At 38.6% G+C, this 18413-nt stretch overlaps 1 protein-coding gene across 1 annotated transcript in view; it reads left to right on the forward strand.

The window, feature by feature from the left end:
* The window catches only part of LOC306883736 (neuroligin-3-like), a 246146-nt gene extending 241368 nt beyond the window's left edge, over nucleotides 1–4778 (forward strand). The window contains exons 6-7 of the mRNA XM_079439168.1: nucleotides 2485–3091; nucleotides 4223–4778. Coding sequence (XP_079295294.1) covers nucleotides 2485–3091; nucleotides 4223–4468 — 853 coding nt within the window. The 3' untranslated portion in view covers nucleotides 4469–4778. The remainder of the gene's footprint in view (nucleotides 1–2484; nucleotides 3092–4222) is intronic.
* The last annotated feature ends 13635 nt before the right edge of the window (nucleotides 4779–18413 follow it).

Below are 18413 nucleotides of genomic sequence, written 5' to 3' on the forward strand. Positions count from 1 at the left end.
TTTATAGGGACAATGCACATTAATGAATATGGCTGTAAACGTGCCAGAATTAGCCAAAGAGGCTATTTTTCATCTGATATCCATGGCTGTTAAGTTCATGGGATGTCTCTTCATTAGATCGAGTCTGAAACGTTGCATTGTTTCATCTAGCGGTATTTTATCACAGATGAGGGGTCAAGGTTTAGCTGGTTAGCATGTCCCTGTTAGCTCTCATTTGTTGAATCATACCATATGGCCGCAAAAAAGCTAATGCCTTCATTGACAGTCATTAAAAAATGATTTCTGATAAAATCGTTTTTATATAGTATATATTGCCCAATTTGTGAAGAGTTCTTAGGATAGTCAATAGTGGAGCTAAAAGACAACAAGTAGATGTGAGATTATTTAGATGCCATATGTTCATACAGACGATTGGACGCCACCTTGCTTTGCCTTCTGTGAGTTTGTAATATCAGTTGGAGAAACAGTGACCCCTGGAGGCTAAAGGTTAATACTACACACACACATACATGAGGACCCTTTGCCAGCTTCCCCCCTTATGGTCCACTTTCTATCAGCACACTCACTGTTAATGCAGTCTGCACTGCTTTCCCAAAGCAATTAACGGAATGCATGCACTGCTGTTGTTTTATCAAAAACAAGTTGCATCCTGAAGCACATCTCAGCTGTTGATTTATTCATTTGTGTTTCACTTTAAAAGCCTCTGGCCCATCTCTTTTTTATAGAGAATGAGCCGAGGATGCGTGAAGCCCAGCAGGCAGAGGTGCTTAGAGATATGAGCTGTAACGTAATGTCACATAGGGGAGAAACAGAAAATGATGATTTGGAAGAAGTGCCAGGCAGCTTAATACAAGAAGGTGAAACAAGATAGATAGTAGTGTAATTTTTACGGTGGACGTAAAATTGTTTTGTTGTTTAGCGCAAACTCCAGGGGTTGATATGCGAAAGGATGCAAGCTGTTTGTGTCTTTTTATGCATGCTTAGCCTGACCAAGACGAAAGGTATTGATTTACTGAAAAGAAAGAAGAAGCGTGCTGATTTTCCTGCTGGATATTGTATGAAGTATGAGCATGATAGTAGTAAATTGTCATTTAGCAGATTAATCCAGTTGTTCTGAAAAAGTCAGTGTCCAATCCTGCTTCTGGAGGGCCAGTGTCTTGTTGAGTTTAGCTCCAATCTGCCCAGAGACACTTCCCTTGAAGTTTGTAGTAATCCCAAACTTGATTAGGATCGGAGCTAAACTCTGTTGGATTGTGGCCCTCCAGGAACAGGATTAGACACCCCTGCCTTACAGTATCCTGAGGTTGAGGATTGCACAATAATGGTGAATTTAATGGGAATGAACCAACAACTTAACAAGGATAGTTGTAATAAAAAATCTGCTATCCTTTTCTCACCCTCATATAATTCCAAAGCTGTATGGTCATTTGTGACCCTGTGGCCCTCTAGGAGCTGAGTTAGACACCCCTGCAACGTATAAAACGTCCTGTGAAAAGGAGATGTTTTGCAGAATTTCACAGCATTTTTGAGCATGTCGCATATGAGTTGCGTATGTTCTCACTATGTAACGATGCACCCCGAGCCAGTTGAAAATGACTGGAAATATGTGACGATTCAAGTCGGTTGAGATGTCAAACGAATTGTGATATAATTGGTCTTCAGAAACATGTTGATGGAATTTTCTTTTCATCTTGCCTCTGTATTATGCATATTAATGTAGTACTTATAAGAGCAGCACTTATTTGCTGACAGTGGTAACCAAGGAAATGCTGTATTTGTCATTTATGTCATAAGTGCCTCCTGCTGTCAGAGAGTGAATTTGCATCCTCATGCAGCCCGTCTGCTTTTATGTAGTTATATGTAGCATAATTTGTCAGAACAAGTCAATCTGCTTCATAGGCATTTTCTGTACAAGGTGCATTTTCTGCTGAAAACATGATATTTCTTAAAAAAAGAAAAGAAAAAAAACACCTTTAAAAAATCCAAGCAACAAAAAAGAGAGAGCACAGGCAAAGGCTTAGTTTGTTTATATGAAGAGATTTATTTATTTATTTGGGACTTTTGTTTTGAAATTTCACTTTGTTTTTGTTATTTGGCATAGATATTTAAATTTCACAAAGACGTATGCATTATTTTTTCTGAAGAATAATAAAATGGCACTTTTTCATTTAGAAATGTTGTATTTTAAAAAATGGTGAGAAAGTCATATCTTGAATCACATCGCATTGTGAGTTGAGTGAATCATTACATCCCCACTGTATGCTTTCACTGAAAAAGAGCAGCATAAATGTTCAGCAAAACATCTTCTTTTGCATTCCACAAAAAAAAAGAAAAGGAAATCGCACAGGTTTGGGAACAAATGAATGGTGCATAAATGATGATACAATTTTCATTTTTGTGTGAAGTATTGCTTGAACTCTAGCAATGACACCTGAAAAACCTTCTCAGCTTAGTTGATTTATTCTACTTCTATCTGTTTTGCAGAGATCCCAACAAACCAGTGCCTCAGGACACCAAGTTCATCCACACTAAGGCCAATCGCTTCGAAGAGGTAGCCTGGTCCAAATACAACCCGCAAGACCAGCTGTACCTGCACATCGGCCTCAAGCCACGAGTCCGGGATCACTACCGCGCCACTAAAGTGGCGTTCTGGAAGCACCTGGTCCCTCATCTGTACAACCTTCACGACATGTTCCACTACACCTCCACCACCACCAAAGTGCCACCGCCCGAGACAACCCAGAACTCCCTGTCCACCAAACGTCCCAACGGCAAAGCCTGGCCATTCAACACCAAGCGGCCTCCGATGTCTCCGGCCTACAACAGCGAGAGTGGGAAGGAGCAGTGGAACGGAGAAGAGGAGCCAGGCCCCCTGGTGGTGGAGAACCCACGGGATTACTCCACCGAGCTGAGCGTAACCATCGCAGTGGGAGCTTCGCTGCTGTTCCTCAACGTTCTGGCGTTCGCCGCTCTGTACTACCGCAAGGATAAGCGCCGACAGGAGCAGCATCCGCAGCCCAGCTCTCCACGAGACACCACCGCCAACGACGTGAACCGGCATGCCCCTGAAGAGGAGATCATGTCCCTGCAGGTCAACCAGACGCACAACGCATAATGCATATTAAAGTAGTACTTATAAGCGCAGCACTGATTTGCTGACAGTGGTAACCAAGTAAATGCTGTATTTGTCATGTTTGTCATGAGTGCTTCCTGCTGTCAGAGAGTAAATTTGCATCCTTATGCAGCCCGTCTGCTTTTATGTAGTTTTAGGCCCCGATCAGACAGATAGTGAGCGTCTTGCTTGCTGTTTATGCACCCTGGGCACCTCGCATTTTAGCCGCCTGCTGCGCCTCGTATTTTTGCAGGAGCGCCCTGAGCGCCTGACGGTGCATTTCCACTGGCATGTAGCAAGCGCAGCTGAGCAAGCGTTTTCAATTCTTTCCTATGGAAGTTGAGCTTAAATGCGCGGTGAGCTTTGTGTGGTGCATTATGGGATTGAAAGCGGCGCGGAGAAAGCTTTGAGAGCAGCCGAGAGCATCAAAAAGTTTGAGCATCCCTCGACTTTATGCAAATATCGAGCGAAAAATGACCAATCACCATTAAAAGAAGAAGAAGAAATGCAAACAGGGTAAAAATGTAGTTTTCAGAGGTATGCTCTGCCCTAAATTTGACACTCCCCAAAGCAGTGGCGTTGTAGCGTTGCTAGCGGCGCTGAGCACAGATTTGATGCTGTTATGGAAACGCACCGTAAATTTAAAAAAAAGCAACTCTGAGCAGAAAAGCGCCCGATGTCATTCACATTTTTTTCCATTGTCCAATCGAATGTATGTCCTTCCATTGTGTTGACGAAAGTTTACAGTTGCTTAGAAAGTCCAGAGACTGCAATGATGGAGGAGAAATTTTGGTGTCTGTCGCGAGTTGTATATTTTAAGGTTTTTGCTAATGTGACAGTTTACTTAACAGCAAAAGCCAAAGATTTTAAAGCGCTTGCGCTATAGTCCTTTGATTACACTGACAGGACAGCTGATTTGGTGGTTGCCTAGCAACATAAAAAACTGCAGTGCACTGCTCTTTTTTTAAAAGTCACCAAAAAAAGAAGGTTTTCAAACCTAAAAAACGTGTTCAGTCTGATCGGGGCCTTATGTAGAATAATTTGCTTCAAATGCATTTTCTGCTGGAAACATGCTGCTATTTCTTTAAAAAAAAAAAAATGTCCCTGCAGGTCAACCAGACGCACCACGAGTGTGACGCAGGGCCGCCCGGAGACCCCTTACGGCTCGCTTCGCTTCCCGACTACACGCTGACTCTGCGACGCTCGCCTGACGATATCCCGCTCATGACGCCCAACACCATAACCATGATCCCCAACTCGCTGATGGGCATGCCCAACCTACATCCATACAACACCTTCACAGCTGGCTTCAACTCCACCGGCCTGCCACACTCCCACTCCACCACGCGTGTATAGCTTTATGGCCATCCGACAAGCGGGAGGGATGGGGGAAGAGTCTTTGGCTTCAATGAAAACACTGAAGCGAGAGGAGGGGGTTCAGGACGATGGTGGAAACGAAAAGATTTGAATAGACTTTTGCAAAAAGCAGTGACAAGTTCTTTCCAGATGTCAAGTTGTGCAAACCTGCCAAAACAGAACTGGTCTCTTTCCTTTGAAAAGGGACGAGCGTTTCAAGCAGTATTTTTTCTAATCATTGTTTTAAAAGAAAAGAAAGAAACGCCTTTATAAGCAGAATCGGGCAAATGGGACGATCACTTTTTTCTTGAATAAAAAAAAAAAACACATACAAAAAAAAAAAAAATACAAAGGAAAGTGCATTTTATTTCCCATCACAGTCTTTTTTGGGAAACATGTTTCAAAACAGTGGCCTCCAAGGTGACGTCTGCATAATATTGTTTGCTTTGCTTTTTGATTTCTTTTCAATGCCTTATAAAAAGCAGTTTTTTCTCTTAATTTGACGATCTTTCCCTGAGATGTGTCTGTGTGGAACATAGCGATCTGACTCGAGTGGTTGGATTCCAGGAAGCATTAGACAGACGACAAATATGGAAAGCAGTGGATTGAAATAGTAACTGCAACTCATTTTCCAGTTGCATAAGCTCACATGTGGTGTTTTAACTTTTTTTCTTGGTTCCACTGAAAGTTTTTTTTTTTTTTACTTTTCCATTGGATAAGACTGGAGATAAAGACTTTTAAAGTTACTGTAAGTGTTTTGTTTAAAGAAAAGTGCATCTTTTACAACAGAGTTATCTATCGGCTCCTGTGTCAAATTCCCATGAAATGCACACTTACACACAACGCTCAGAGCACTGTTTGACTGGTGTGTGTGTGTGTGTGTGTGTGTGAGAGAGAGAGAGAGAGAGATTCTGGGTGTCAATGGGAATATTTGAGTTGAGTCTATGTGTGTGTGTGTGTGTGTGTGTGTGTGTGTGTGTGTGTGTGTGTGTGTGTGTGTGTGTGTGTGATTGCCTTTGCCATGTTTTCTGTTATATATTTGTGTGATGGGGGTGGGGGGCTTCTTTACCACTACGTTTATTTTGTTCATCACAAATAGTGTTTCAGCTGCGTCTATTGTCGTCTGTCTTTGCGAAATAGAACTTTTTGTTATTTTAAAAAAGTTACATATGTCTAATTTTGCTTAAGAATTACAAAATAAATCTATTATTTTACATGCAAGAGAAAACAATAGCTTAAGATTGAACTGAACTAACTGACATGATTTCATTGACTTTGTAAGCGTTCCTCTCGACTGGAGACAGTGGCCTCTTTACACTGAATAACCTGACTTCAGTGTAGACCTGTGTTTCTTTAAATATATATATAAATATGGGCATACATACATATATGTATAGGGCTTTTATGAAGATTTTGCTCCCATTGACCTGAAAGTGTAAATGACCATTATTATCAATTATTAGGCTGAAAGCACCAATATTCAGAGGGCAGAGCAGTTAGTGTCTGTCCTAGTTTTATCTTCTACTACACCATAATCTGAGGCCACAACAAGTGTCTTTTTAATAGCTCTATATGTATATTTATGTATAAATATATTTAATATTTATTTATGTATACCAGATGTATACATGCTGATTGTGCCATGTGCCAAATTAAACCATAAAACTGGAGAAGAAAACGGTTTCCAAAAAACTTGATTTTATTTATAAGTTTTATTTTTGCACAACTCCATCACAGTTAAATGCATATTTCCTATCTGATCTTTGTGGCTTAACGTATGAGGATTTTTTAATAAAATTATGGGCGTAATTCAAGGTAATATGTTCAATCGGTCGTCTGTACCATTTTGTAATATGACCAGCACAAAAAAAATGCTAAAATACCCCTTGAAAACTCCATTTTGCAAACATATACAAAGTTAATGTACACACTTAATGATGAAGAGTCACTTTTTAAACCTTTATGGTTGGAAACTGGAGTTATGAGCAAGTATGAATATCCTCACATCCTACATGGATTGCAGCAACAGGTATTTGAATGAGGGTTTCTGAGAGTGAGTTTGCTTAGGACTACAACCCTTTAGCCTCCAGCATCAGGCTCGGGTTTTGAGACGAAGTGGCCTCTGGTTTCAGTAACACTCTTGTTCTGTGAAGTGAAGTGACATACTGCCAAGTATGGTGACCCATACTCGGAATTCGTGCTCTGCATTTAACCCATCCAACGTGCACACACACAGCAGTGAACACACACACACACACACACACACACACACACACACAGCAGTGAACACACACACAGTGGGCAACCATTTATGCAGCGGCGCCCGGGGAGCAGTTGGGGGTTCGGTGCCTTGCTCAAGGGCACCTCAGTCGTGGTATTGAGGGTGGAGAGAGCGCTGGACATTCACTCCCCCCACCTACAATTCCTGCCGGCCCGAGACTCGAACCCGCAACCTTTGGATTACGAGTCCAACTCTCTAACCATTAGGCCACGACTTCTTCTCGTCAGACCCTGCCACTCTTCCTCACAACAACTCAAACCCCCTTTATCACCAGCTCCACAGCATGCACATTTATCTACAATTCTGACCTGAAAAGTCACATTATACCCTCTTTTAAATCAATGTCTCATCTTCACCTCTCCGTAGATGTTCAGCCTGGTTCACTGCTGTTCAGCGTTTGGGTGTATTAGGCCCGAAACATGAAGCAATAATGTGAATGCAAACTTTAAAAGGGCAACAAACTCTACTTCATAATGCATTTAGCTGTAATGAAGAATAAATACCATGCCTCAGTGGTTGAAAAGCTCTTGAAACTAGGTTTGAATTAGACTTCAACAGAACTCCCAGAACCTGAGTCATCAGCAGATGAGAGTATTTATTACTCACGTGGGTGTTTAAGAATGTTTTGATGGCAGCTGATTCATCGCTCATATTCAGCTTTTGAGCCCTGATTGACTGAAGGAATATCACAACATACATCATGGAAGTCTCGCAGGAGCAGCCGGGTTTCCTCGGATGAGCAGGGGTTATATTACAGACGGCATGGATATATATGAGCAGATAGAAACTCTGAGACCCTTGGGGCCACATGACAGACACCTGCTTCAATATCTACTGACTAACGTACTCGGGTGTCACGCTAAAGCCAAAGAATAGGCATAAGTATGACATTAAACAAGTTTTTAGGCTGTGCAGTGAAGCAATTTGATTGTAGCTTTGTTCGCTTGAGCGTGTACCTGCCGTTGAGGAAATTACTTTAGTGGCTGGAAGCCACGGTGCATAACATCTTCTCTTCTGTGTCTTAAGTGCTGCTCTCATAAATCAAATGATTTTTCGTGCTTTCCTCTGCTGCTCTGTTCCTCTGGCATCCTCTCTTACTGTAGCTCTGAAAGGAACTAATGCGCAGTAGAAATTAATATGAACATTTCCATTAATTAGATGGACCATTTTCTGATTAAATTAATTATTTTTGTAATGACATCTACATACAGTCAGGTCCATAAATATTGGGATATCGACACAATTCTAACATTTTTGGCTATATACACCACCACAATGGATTTCAAATGAAACGAACAAGATGTGCTTTAACTGCAGACTGTCAGCTTTAATTTGAGGGTATTTACATCCAAATCAGGTGAACGGTGTAGGAATTACAACAGTTTGCATATGTGCCTCCCACTTGTTAAGGGACCAAAAAATAATCATAAATCAAACTTTCACTTTTTAATACTTGGCTGCAAATCCTTTGCAGTCAATTACAGCCTGAAGTCTGGAACGCATAGACATCACCAGACGCTGGGTTTCATCCCTGGTGATGCTCTGCCAGGCCGCTACTGCAACCGTCTTCAGTTCCTGCTTGTTCTTGGGGCATTTTCCCTTCAGTTTTGTCTTCAGCAAGTGAAATGCATGCTCAATCGGATTCAGGTCAGGTGATTGACTTGGCCATTGCATAACAGTCCACTTCTTTCCCTTCAAAAACTCTTTGGTTGCTTTTGCAGTATGCTTTGGGTCATTGTCCATGTGAAGCGCCGTCCAGTGAGTTCTGAAGCATTTGGCTGAATATGAGCAGATAATATTGCCCGAAACACTTCAGAATTCATCCTGCTGCTTTTGTCAGCAGTCACATCATCAATAAATACAAGAGAACCAGTTCCACTGGCAGCCATACATGCCCACGCCATGACACTACCACCACCATGCTTCACTGATGAGGTCGTATGCTTAGTTAGCAGTTAGCAGTTCCTTTCCTTCTCCATACTCTTCTCTTCCCATCACTCTGGTACAAGTTGATCTTGGTCTCATCTGTCCATAGGATGTTGTTCCAGAACTGTGAAGGCTTTTTTAGATGTCGTTTGGCAAACTCTAATCTGGCCTTCCTGTTTTTGAGGCTCACCAATGGTTTACATCTTGTGGTGAACCCTCTGTATTCACTCTGGTGAAGTCTTCTCTTGATTGTTGACTTTGACACACATACACCTACCTCCTGGAGAGTGTTCTTGATCTGGCCAACTGTTGTAAAGGGTGTTTTCTTCACCAGGGAAAGAATTCTTCGGTCATCCACCACAGTTGTTTTCCGTGGTCTTCCGGGTCTTTTGGTGTTGCTGAGCTCACCGGTGCATTCCTTCTTTTTAAGAATGTTCCAAACAGTTGTTTTGGCCATGCCTAATGTTTTTGCTATCTCTCTGATGGGTTTGTTTTGTTTTTTCAGCCTAATGATGGCTTGCTTCACTGATAGTGACAGCTCTTTGGATCTCATCTTGACAGTTGACAGCAACAGATTCCAAATGCAAATAGCACACTTGAAATGCACTCTGGACCTTTTATCTGCTCATTGTAATTGGGATAATGAAGGAATAACACACACCTGGCCATGGAACAGCTGAGAAGCCAATTGTCCCATTACTTTTGGTCCCTTAATAAGTGGGAGGCACATATGCAAACTGTTGTAATTCCTACACCGTTCACCTGATTTGGATGTAAATACCCTCAAATTAAAGCTGACAGTCTGCAGTTAAAGCACATCTTGTTTGTTTCATTTGAAATCCATTGTGGTGGTGTATAGAGCCAAAAATGTTGGAATTGTGTCGATGTCCCAATATTTATGGACCTGACTGTATATTACTGTGTTTATCGAATGCCGTGTTTGGGAATATTAGAGCTTGATAATGATCTCGTGCTCATGCACACAAGGTTTCCTCAGGTCTGACCAGGTTTTATATTGCTTTGTTTGGACCTATTAATATGGATCAAAAGTGTTGCTAGTTGTTTGAGAGTGTTGGGGAGTAACTAGTTACAAGTAATGGAATGACGTAATTTAATTACAAAATAAATGTAACTAATCTGTTACAGTTACTGAGAAAAATGTGTAATTAAGTTACAGTTACTTATGAAAATTCCTGGTAAAATAAAGGTAAAATAAAATGAAAATGTTAACGATTACAAAAGGGTTTTTCATCGACTGCTTTAAAATATGAAACACCAATGTTTCGGGAATTTAGGACACAGAATAAGACACATGCTTAACTGTTTTATTTCCTATTTGGGTTTATGTATACACATAATTTTTTAAGATTAACTTTTTTTAGTTTCATGTCAAAGCTATGCAAAGATTGATCAAAAACAGTATCATAGAAGTTTCTTGTTATGATTTTAAATCTGTATTTAACCTAAGGGCCAAAGTCTGATTTTTTGGTGGCAGTGCTTTAAAATTAAATGATTATAATCTTAATTCAAGTAAGTAATCAGTGTAAGGTTAACTCTGCCTGCTTTAAATGTTTCAAAATGATTAAAGGCCATTGCACACTGAGTCCGAAATGTTCACACGTTAAAAAATAAATACGACCTCATGTTGTGCCAATCACGTTTGCAAACTGCGGCTGAAACTTTCATAAAAAATGTGGATCAGGTTTGATTTTCTGCCTTTTCACATCCTTAGCAAGCATTTTGAAAAAAAAAAATGCATACAAAATTTTGTGTGCAAAGACCTTAATAGTTGAAAACATTCATTAGAAATGTAGAAAAGCAATCAAAAGTGATCAAATGTAATCAGTTACATTACTTTAATAAAGTAATTGAATTAAATTTTAAATATAGTGTAACTTGTAACCTGTTACATTTCCAAAGTAACCTTCCCAACACTGGTGTTTGCTTTCTGGTCTGCTAATAGTCCACCCTAAAGCCCTTCCTTCAAATTAGGGATAAAATAAGGGATTTTCTCATCCGTTGTATTGTCAACAAAGTGAAAACCATAGGTCTCTAATATTGCACCTCTCCCCAGCATTCCATGTGATTGCATGAATTTGTGCAGACGTGTTTAAATAAGGTTTAGGGGTTTGTTCAAATCGCTAACTCTGAGAATTAACGAGCAATAATAATAGTAACAGTAACCTCCGAAAGCACCAATTAAAAAGGTAAAACCTGTGCAGACAAATTGATTCTGCTGTTTTTAAAGGCTGAAGTACTTTACCCTTGATGATTGGACTTCTGTGAGCTGCAACCAGAGAGGTCAGAGATGTATTATTTTCTTGTAGTTGAAAAAGTTTAACTGTGATTAACTAGGTGAATAATACTTTACTTAGAAATGAAAACAAAGTTGGACTAGGGAGTATGGATGCTTTGCCAGCACTTTTGGCCCTAACTGAAAGGATGAGAGCATTACTCTTTTGCTTTCCCTCCTTCCCTATCACTCATAAAAACTGTACTGTACCTTAGAGATGATTAGCTGCGGTATTGCATTGAGGGCTATATGGTATCAATTGAACAGACTATTAAGGAAGTGCAGGAGATACACACTAATTGCACCCACAAGGTAATACACATTAAACAGAGCTAATAGCACATGCTCTAAGGTGTTAAGAGGCGATCTCAACCATGACAAGCTAACGGCGCATTTTAATCTTATTAACCTTATGTGCTGTGCCAACCCGACTGTGACGGCTGCACATAACGAATAAAATGATCTTGCAGGTAATTGCATGCAAAGGAAGGAGAATAATTGCATGTTTGAATGTTGCATATTAATTGAAGACGGTGAAGCGGTCATATAGAACTAATTTGTGTTGAGTGATGTGTGGATGTAATAATTGTGAATGACTTCCCGTGAGACACAGGCTTTGGTTTGAATCTTATCTTTTATTGAAGACAGGACCCAAGAGTGGGGATTTTAAAAAGAATCCAGCCATTCACCACCAGTATCTGCATTCGGTTAAAGCCTTTTACCCATTATTGTTAGCAATTTTAAAATGAAAGAAATCATAAAAATACATATGATAATAATAATAAAATAATTGAACACCAAACACTGTTGAATTTAAAAAAAATATTAAACTTTACAGTCAAGACATTTTTTAATGATTGAGAAAATGCACTAATAAATTGTTTACAATAAAACCTATAACTTGCATTTAGAAAATAGATTTGATTGGGTGAATTTTCAGCCTAAAAGCTTAAGGCTAAATACTAACGTCTAAAAGTGAGGTATATTTGAATATGGCTAGCGTATTCTTGTCAACACTATTTCCAAAAGGCACCTGGATTAAATTGAGCTATTTTCTGAGGCGTTCAAAAGAAATGAATAGCAACTTTGCATTCAAATTCTTTCCATTAGTTGCTGTTAGTCACTTTATATCAGCTGCACATCTCTGACCAGGCCTCTTCAGCAATCTCCTGATCTTTCTTTCATTACCTTCAGATGATGTGCTGTCTTTTTTTTCTTCTTCAGAATAAACGGAGTGAGATATAATACCCTGAATAGACTATCCTGACCTCAGTGCTATTATGCTAAAGAACAAATATCATTATCATCATGTCATTATCTGTAGTTCCAGCTGCCTTAGAGCCGATTTGAGCAACTAAAGTCTAAACCCTAAATGAGATCTATACAGGGCACATTGAAAATAAATTAATTTGGCCTTAAGCAAAGCTACATCCTCAAGTGGTGCTCTTTTGTGCTGGTAATAAGTGGTTTTAATATATCCTTTGTGATTTGAACTAGCATTTGTAGTTAACAGAAAAAAAAATGTAGCTGTATCTGATGAGGTCTTGTCTGCACATCTGTTGTTCAAGTTCTCATGATTAAATATGGTTTGATTGTGTAGTTTTATGGTATACAGTCTCACAACACAACATGCCTCTCTGATTTTATTGCAGGCTTTTCAGAGGTTTAAGATCAGCTCAGGCATGTTGGTAACACGAGCTTTCTGTTGCTTTTCAATTATTTTGGATGCATCTAAATTTGGAATCGAAGCAAGGTTAGCAAGCAAAAATAACACCCCTGTGCTTTTTATTCCTCAAAAATGATCTGCTACAGAGCACAGACATAGAAATATGCTCCCAGATACTGCATAAAGCATTATAAGCACCAGTTAACAGAAAATTTGTGTATTCTATAAAAGCATAATGGCTGATTGCACATAAAACCATGATTGACATTGTTATTTGGGTTTAAATTCATGCTTAGAATTTGTCCTTGTTGAAAAAACTCAGAACAGCTGCTCTCTCATATACATGACCACCAGCAAGTCTAATAAATGTTATATGATATCCTCTTGACTTGTACCTCCAGTAATATGGCATATAATGAAAGAAAATGGCAAGCTAGCCTCTGACCTCAAAACTGAAAACCAGCCCCATTACAAAAATATGTCCCCTAATCTGGAAATGCATTTTTTTTCTTTTGTGGCCCTCAAGCATGCGGATGAAAATACAATCAGAGTCAAAGTCATCCAGACTTTCTGCTGCTCAAGCCATTATTTTCACACTGTGTCACTGCAGTGCACTTCATTACAGAGATGCCTGCGTCTCAAGGTAACACTGTTATTTCACATTTATTCCATATAAACTGATTTATGCGTGGTCTTGTCACACATCTGAGCATCATAAAACACCTGTTACTTTGATATGAATGAAAATGAGGCTATATGAGAGACAGTGGCTTGCATTTCAGTTCATAAAGGAAAGAATACCAAACAAAAGAAAAACTCCTAGACTAGAGTCTCAACTTTTTTGGAAACCAGGGCCAATAACTAGCCAATAAATTCTGTAGTGGAATAACTACAGAAACTGTTACTGTAAAATAAAATGAGTTAGAACTCGCAAGTTTAGAAACCAATAGTGTTGTTGAGTTCGGAAATTCCTCCAGTAGGTACTAACTAAAAGAATATTTCCTAAAATACAATAAAATTCCTCTCAATTATTGTTGTTGTTGAAATCTAATTGATTAGTATTGATTAGAACTCCTAATCCTAAAATGTGACATCTTTTTACATCCCACATAACAACAGTAAATACTAACAGATCTCCCCTTTTATTAATCTTGTGCAAAAATACCTAACAAAATACAAAATAAATAACATTTAATTCCAACATTTACTCTCCTTACAGAGTCTGATGCTGAGTTCTGCTTAATATAGTCAAGTTATTGAGTTTTTCCTATTAAGTGCAATGAATTCTCAGTAACATTTGAGTGAAATGAACTGTTAGGTTGTACAGTGCATATAAAACACCCATGGAGTTATTTTATTAATCTAATTGAGTTTTTTAGGTATGGAAAATCAGACTACCTAATATAGCCTTTATTTCTGCACAGTGGGAGTCCTGCTTCCTCCCACGGTTGTTAAGGGGGCAGAGTAAAAAAAAATAGTAAATATATTTATTTTATATATTTTATACACTTCAGCTTTTTTCCACTACTTTGTTTTAGTTGCTTTACGGAAAAAAAAAAATCGTATTTTTTTAAGAATGGCATTGGCCAGTTTTAACCATCAGATGGCAGTGATACAAATGGTTTAAGACAAAATATGCATCTCATCTGCAAGAAATGAATAACTTTCACTACATACTTAATACTTAAGCATTGCTATATATTATTACTGAATACTTAAGGCGAAAAACTCTTTTTTATTCTAGCATGCATGCATTTATGTATGTGTGTATGTATGTATTTATTTATTTATTTATCAATGCAACTATTTGTAATAAATTTGGACACCCACATAGCAGAATGCTTTAGATGTCTCACTAATAGAGTGGGGGAACTATGATGTCACTTTGTAGGCGGTTATAGCATGTAGAATAAAACATGTGAACCTTATTTAACCCATGAGAACCCACTGTGTGTCACAAACACTGGTGATTATCTGGATAGGTCTTTTTAAAGCATTATCCCTCACTTTCAACTCAGGAAATCCCTAAGTACCGCAAGGGCATCCAAGATGTAGGGGACTTTGTTTCTTCAGTAGAACACAAATGAAGATTTTTAACTTAAACCGTTGCAGTCATATAATTGCAGTCTGCGTCTCACGGCTTTGAGAGAGAAAAAAAACATACACAGACAAAACCAAATTAAACCCTGCAGCTGACGATACATTGAGGTCCAAAGACACGAAACGATCAATCTGTGCAAGAAACTGAACAATATTTATATATTTGTTTACCTCTGATCCGCCGCACGGATATCGCCAGGAGCCGCAGGCTTTAATTTGGTTCTGTGAATGTTTTTTTTTTTCTCTCAAAGCCGTGAGTCCCATTGACTGCAATTATATGACAAAGTGACATCATAGTTCCACCACTCTATTACAACACCTGATTCAGCTCATTAGCTTCTGTGTGTTGAATAGGAAGCCATCTGAAACATTCTGGGAGGACTGGAGTTGAGAATCATGAATCCAAAGGATAACATATATGAGGCCGACATTCTTTTGGAGTCGAAAGATTTCCTTGCAATTTCTTGTTCTTCCTGTTTCAGACAACAGCATTTTCGGCTGTGCGATTAAGCATTTGCTGATACATTTATCTATGTTCATAGCAGCATTTCGTGCCGTATTCCAACTCTGTTATTGCTGAAGCGTTGACAGATCAGATATAACCTGCTCAACTGACTATCAGTGCATGAACTTGCCTGCACTCCATTCCAGAAAGAAAAATTACTTTGTACTGTTTGTCTTGGTATATAATTACCCAGACTTCTTAATCGGTTTTGTTGGCATAAACAGAGATTAGAAGCTTGTTTCTTGGTCTACAGTTTACTTGTGTTTACCTTTTTTTATTTCTTCTTCTTCTTGTTGCATAAGCAGCACGTGTTGCGTAGTGTTGCCCTGTCTTAATGCAATCATTGCTCTGTGCACAGAGCAGCTCTCTAGGGTGTACTTCAGCAAAGCATTGCATCAAACAGATGACAAGCCTCTGTAAACAAAGACGCCTGGATCTATCTTGCTGGGGGGCTTCCAAGATGCACAAAACAGGCACATTTTCTTGCCTACATTCTAATTAGGCAATCAGCAGAAGAATGCTTTAAAGCACCTGTTTTCTTTTGTACAAAATGCCATCTACTTAAAGAACCGCTTCCCTTCAGTGTCTATTTGAAATGCAAAACAGGAGTGGGCCAATTTGTCTGTTTTCGTATCAATAGAGGTGGACGTTGTCACAGCAGTCTATTCATGCTGAAATCGTCATATATTCATAGATGGGATACAGCAGAGAGACCCAAAGGTTCAGCTGGGACTGTCATTACAACGTACACACCTAGTGCCATAAATCTTTGCATGAACAATTTACAGTAGTTTATTGCATTTGGAACATGTAACTATTATGTTTGCTCATGTGCTATTATGTTTCTAAGTGATCTGACTTACAAGTTTTGTTTGGTGGACAAAAAGCAAAACGAAAATGGCGAAAATGTCCCATGTATCGAAGCCAAATCTAGGGACGCGCATAAACAATCTTATAATATGTTGTATTTTCTAATAAATAATCACAACAACAGTTACAATACATTATAGTTCTTGTTTATTTGTAGTTGTAACTTTTAAGAGTATGATGCATTATAACACCAGATGAAGCCTGTATTTCTAAAGCAGCATGAGGGCATTCTTAATGCATTATAATGCACGCAAAATGCCTTTTAAAACTATATAAATGTAGCATAAGTGTATCACATATACACTTTAGCCAGTTTGTGAAAATGGTATGAAAAGAAAATGGTTTCTAATTCTAATTTCTAGTTTTCACATTCAGTGTTTTGGTTGTCACTTTTCTTTTCCACTGGAGAAAGTGTCATTTATCATTTGCACAGCTCACACACTCAGCACAGGAGGCTGTAAACAATATGGACAAAAAAATATAGAGAGAGAGAGAGAGATGCCAAAATGGCTGTTTCTCATGTCACTTACACATCCACTCACATGGCAGTTTTGACATTCAGGTCGGTTTGGACCAGAGTCTATTACCAAGAGCATTATGGGTCCCTCAAGGAATGACCCAAGAGGACACAAACTGAACACGTGTTCTTCAGAAAAGCATTTAACTCTCTTGAACAGACTGAAAGCAAACCGTTCCAGGACACTGGGAAACATGAAATTACATCATCTTTCACATAACATTACATCATTAATCACATAAGAGTCTGGAGCAGTGATGATGTCAGCATTCTTCCTCAAACCACACGAGACTTTGTGTCAGAAACGTCCTCTTTCCATGAACACTGCTGCCCAGAAGAAGTGCTGCTTTCACTCATGATGTTGCATAATGCCTAACATCTGCTCCATTACATAACATATGAGAGTACAATCTGCTAAAAATAAAAAATGTACAAAAATGTACTCTATGGAAAAGAGGAAGGAGCAAATTTTAGTTTAGACCGAGATAGTTCATCCAAAAATTAAAACTCTTATCATTTATTCGCACATTATATATGTGATTGTGTTCTATCTTGTGTAAGCATAATTTTTAATAGAAGGCAATGGTAACCAAGGAAGGAAGGAGAAACATCATGACCATGGACCACAAAACCAGTCTTAAGTAGCACAGGTATATTTGTAGCAATAGCCAAAAATACATTGTATGGGTCAAAATGATTGATTTTTCTTATATGCTAAAAATCATTAGAATATTAGGTAAAGGTCATGTTCCATGAAGATATTTAGTAAATGTCCTACTGTAAATTAGTAATATGCATATACTTTCAATGGGATTTTTTTCAATATATATATATATATATATATATATATATATTTTTTTTTTTTTGCACCCTCAGATTCTAGATTTTCAAATAGTTGCATCTCGGCCAAATATTGTCCTATCCTAACAAACCATACATCAATGGAAAGCTTATTTATTCAGCTTTCAGATTATGTATAAATCTCAATTTCGAAAAATTTACCCTTATGATTGGTTTTGTGGTTCAGGGTCACATACAAGTTTAGAATGGCATGAGGGTGAATAAATGAGGAAAAAAAATCATTTTTGTATGAACTAACCCTGTAAATCACACATTAAGGCCCGGTTTCACAGACGAGGCTTAGACTAAACCAGGATTAAGGACATAGTTCAATTAGGGCAGTTAAGTAATTTTTTATAAACATGCTTAGAAAAAACATTACTGGTGTGCATCTTGAGACAAAACAAAGGCACTGATATATTTTAAGATCAGTCAGTGCAAGTTTATTTCAGCTGAAACAGCTGAGACTTACATTTTAGTCTAGGACTAGGCTTAAGCCTTGTCTGTGAAACCAGGGGTATAATGCTTAGATGTCATCGCATTAGATAAGAGAGCAAGAATAATATGCAACTGGTTTGATATTTTCTGCCCAATGTAATGACGTGCATCTTTAAATGAGACTTTAATTTTCAAATAGGCTACTTTTTGGGAACCAAGCACTGCATATGCAGTGAAACAACTTCTTGAAGGTGTAGCTTATGACAATACGACAAACAAGAAAAAACCCGCTGCTTTCGATTGCAGTGCAACTAACAACTTCCTTTTCCATCAGCTGCAGAATGTATAGGTGCATTTCCTTTTCTGTACAGATAAACTAAATCTAGTGAACTGCAGGGGTGAAGACACAACTAGACAGAGAATTTAATGTTGGAGTTTACAGTTAATTAGGTGAATGTCAAAAAACCTGCCCCGGTCATATTTCACAGTTTAATCAAATAAGGGGGGGT

This window comes from Barbus barbus (genome assembly GCF_936440315.1).
Source record: "Barbus barbus genome assembly, chromosome: 17".
In the NCBI taxonomy this organism is placed as follows: Eukaryota; Metazoa; Chordata; class Actinopteri; order Cypriniformes; family Cyprinidae; genus Barbus; species Barbus barbus.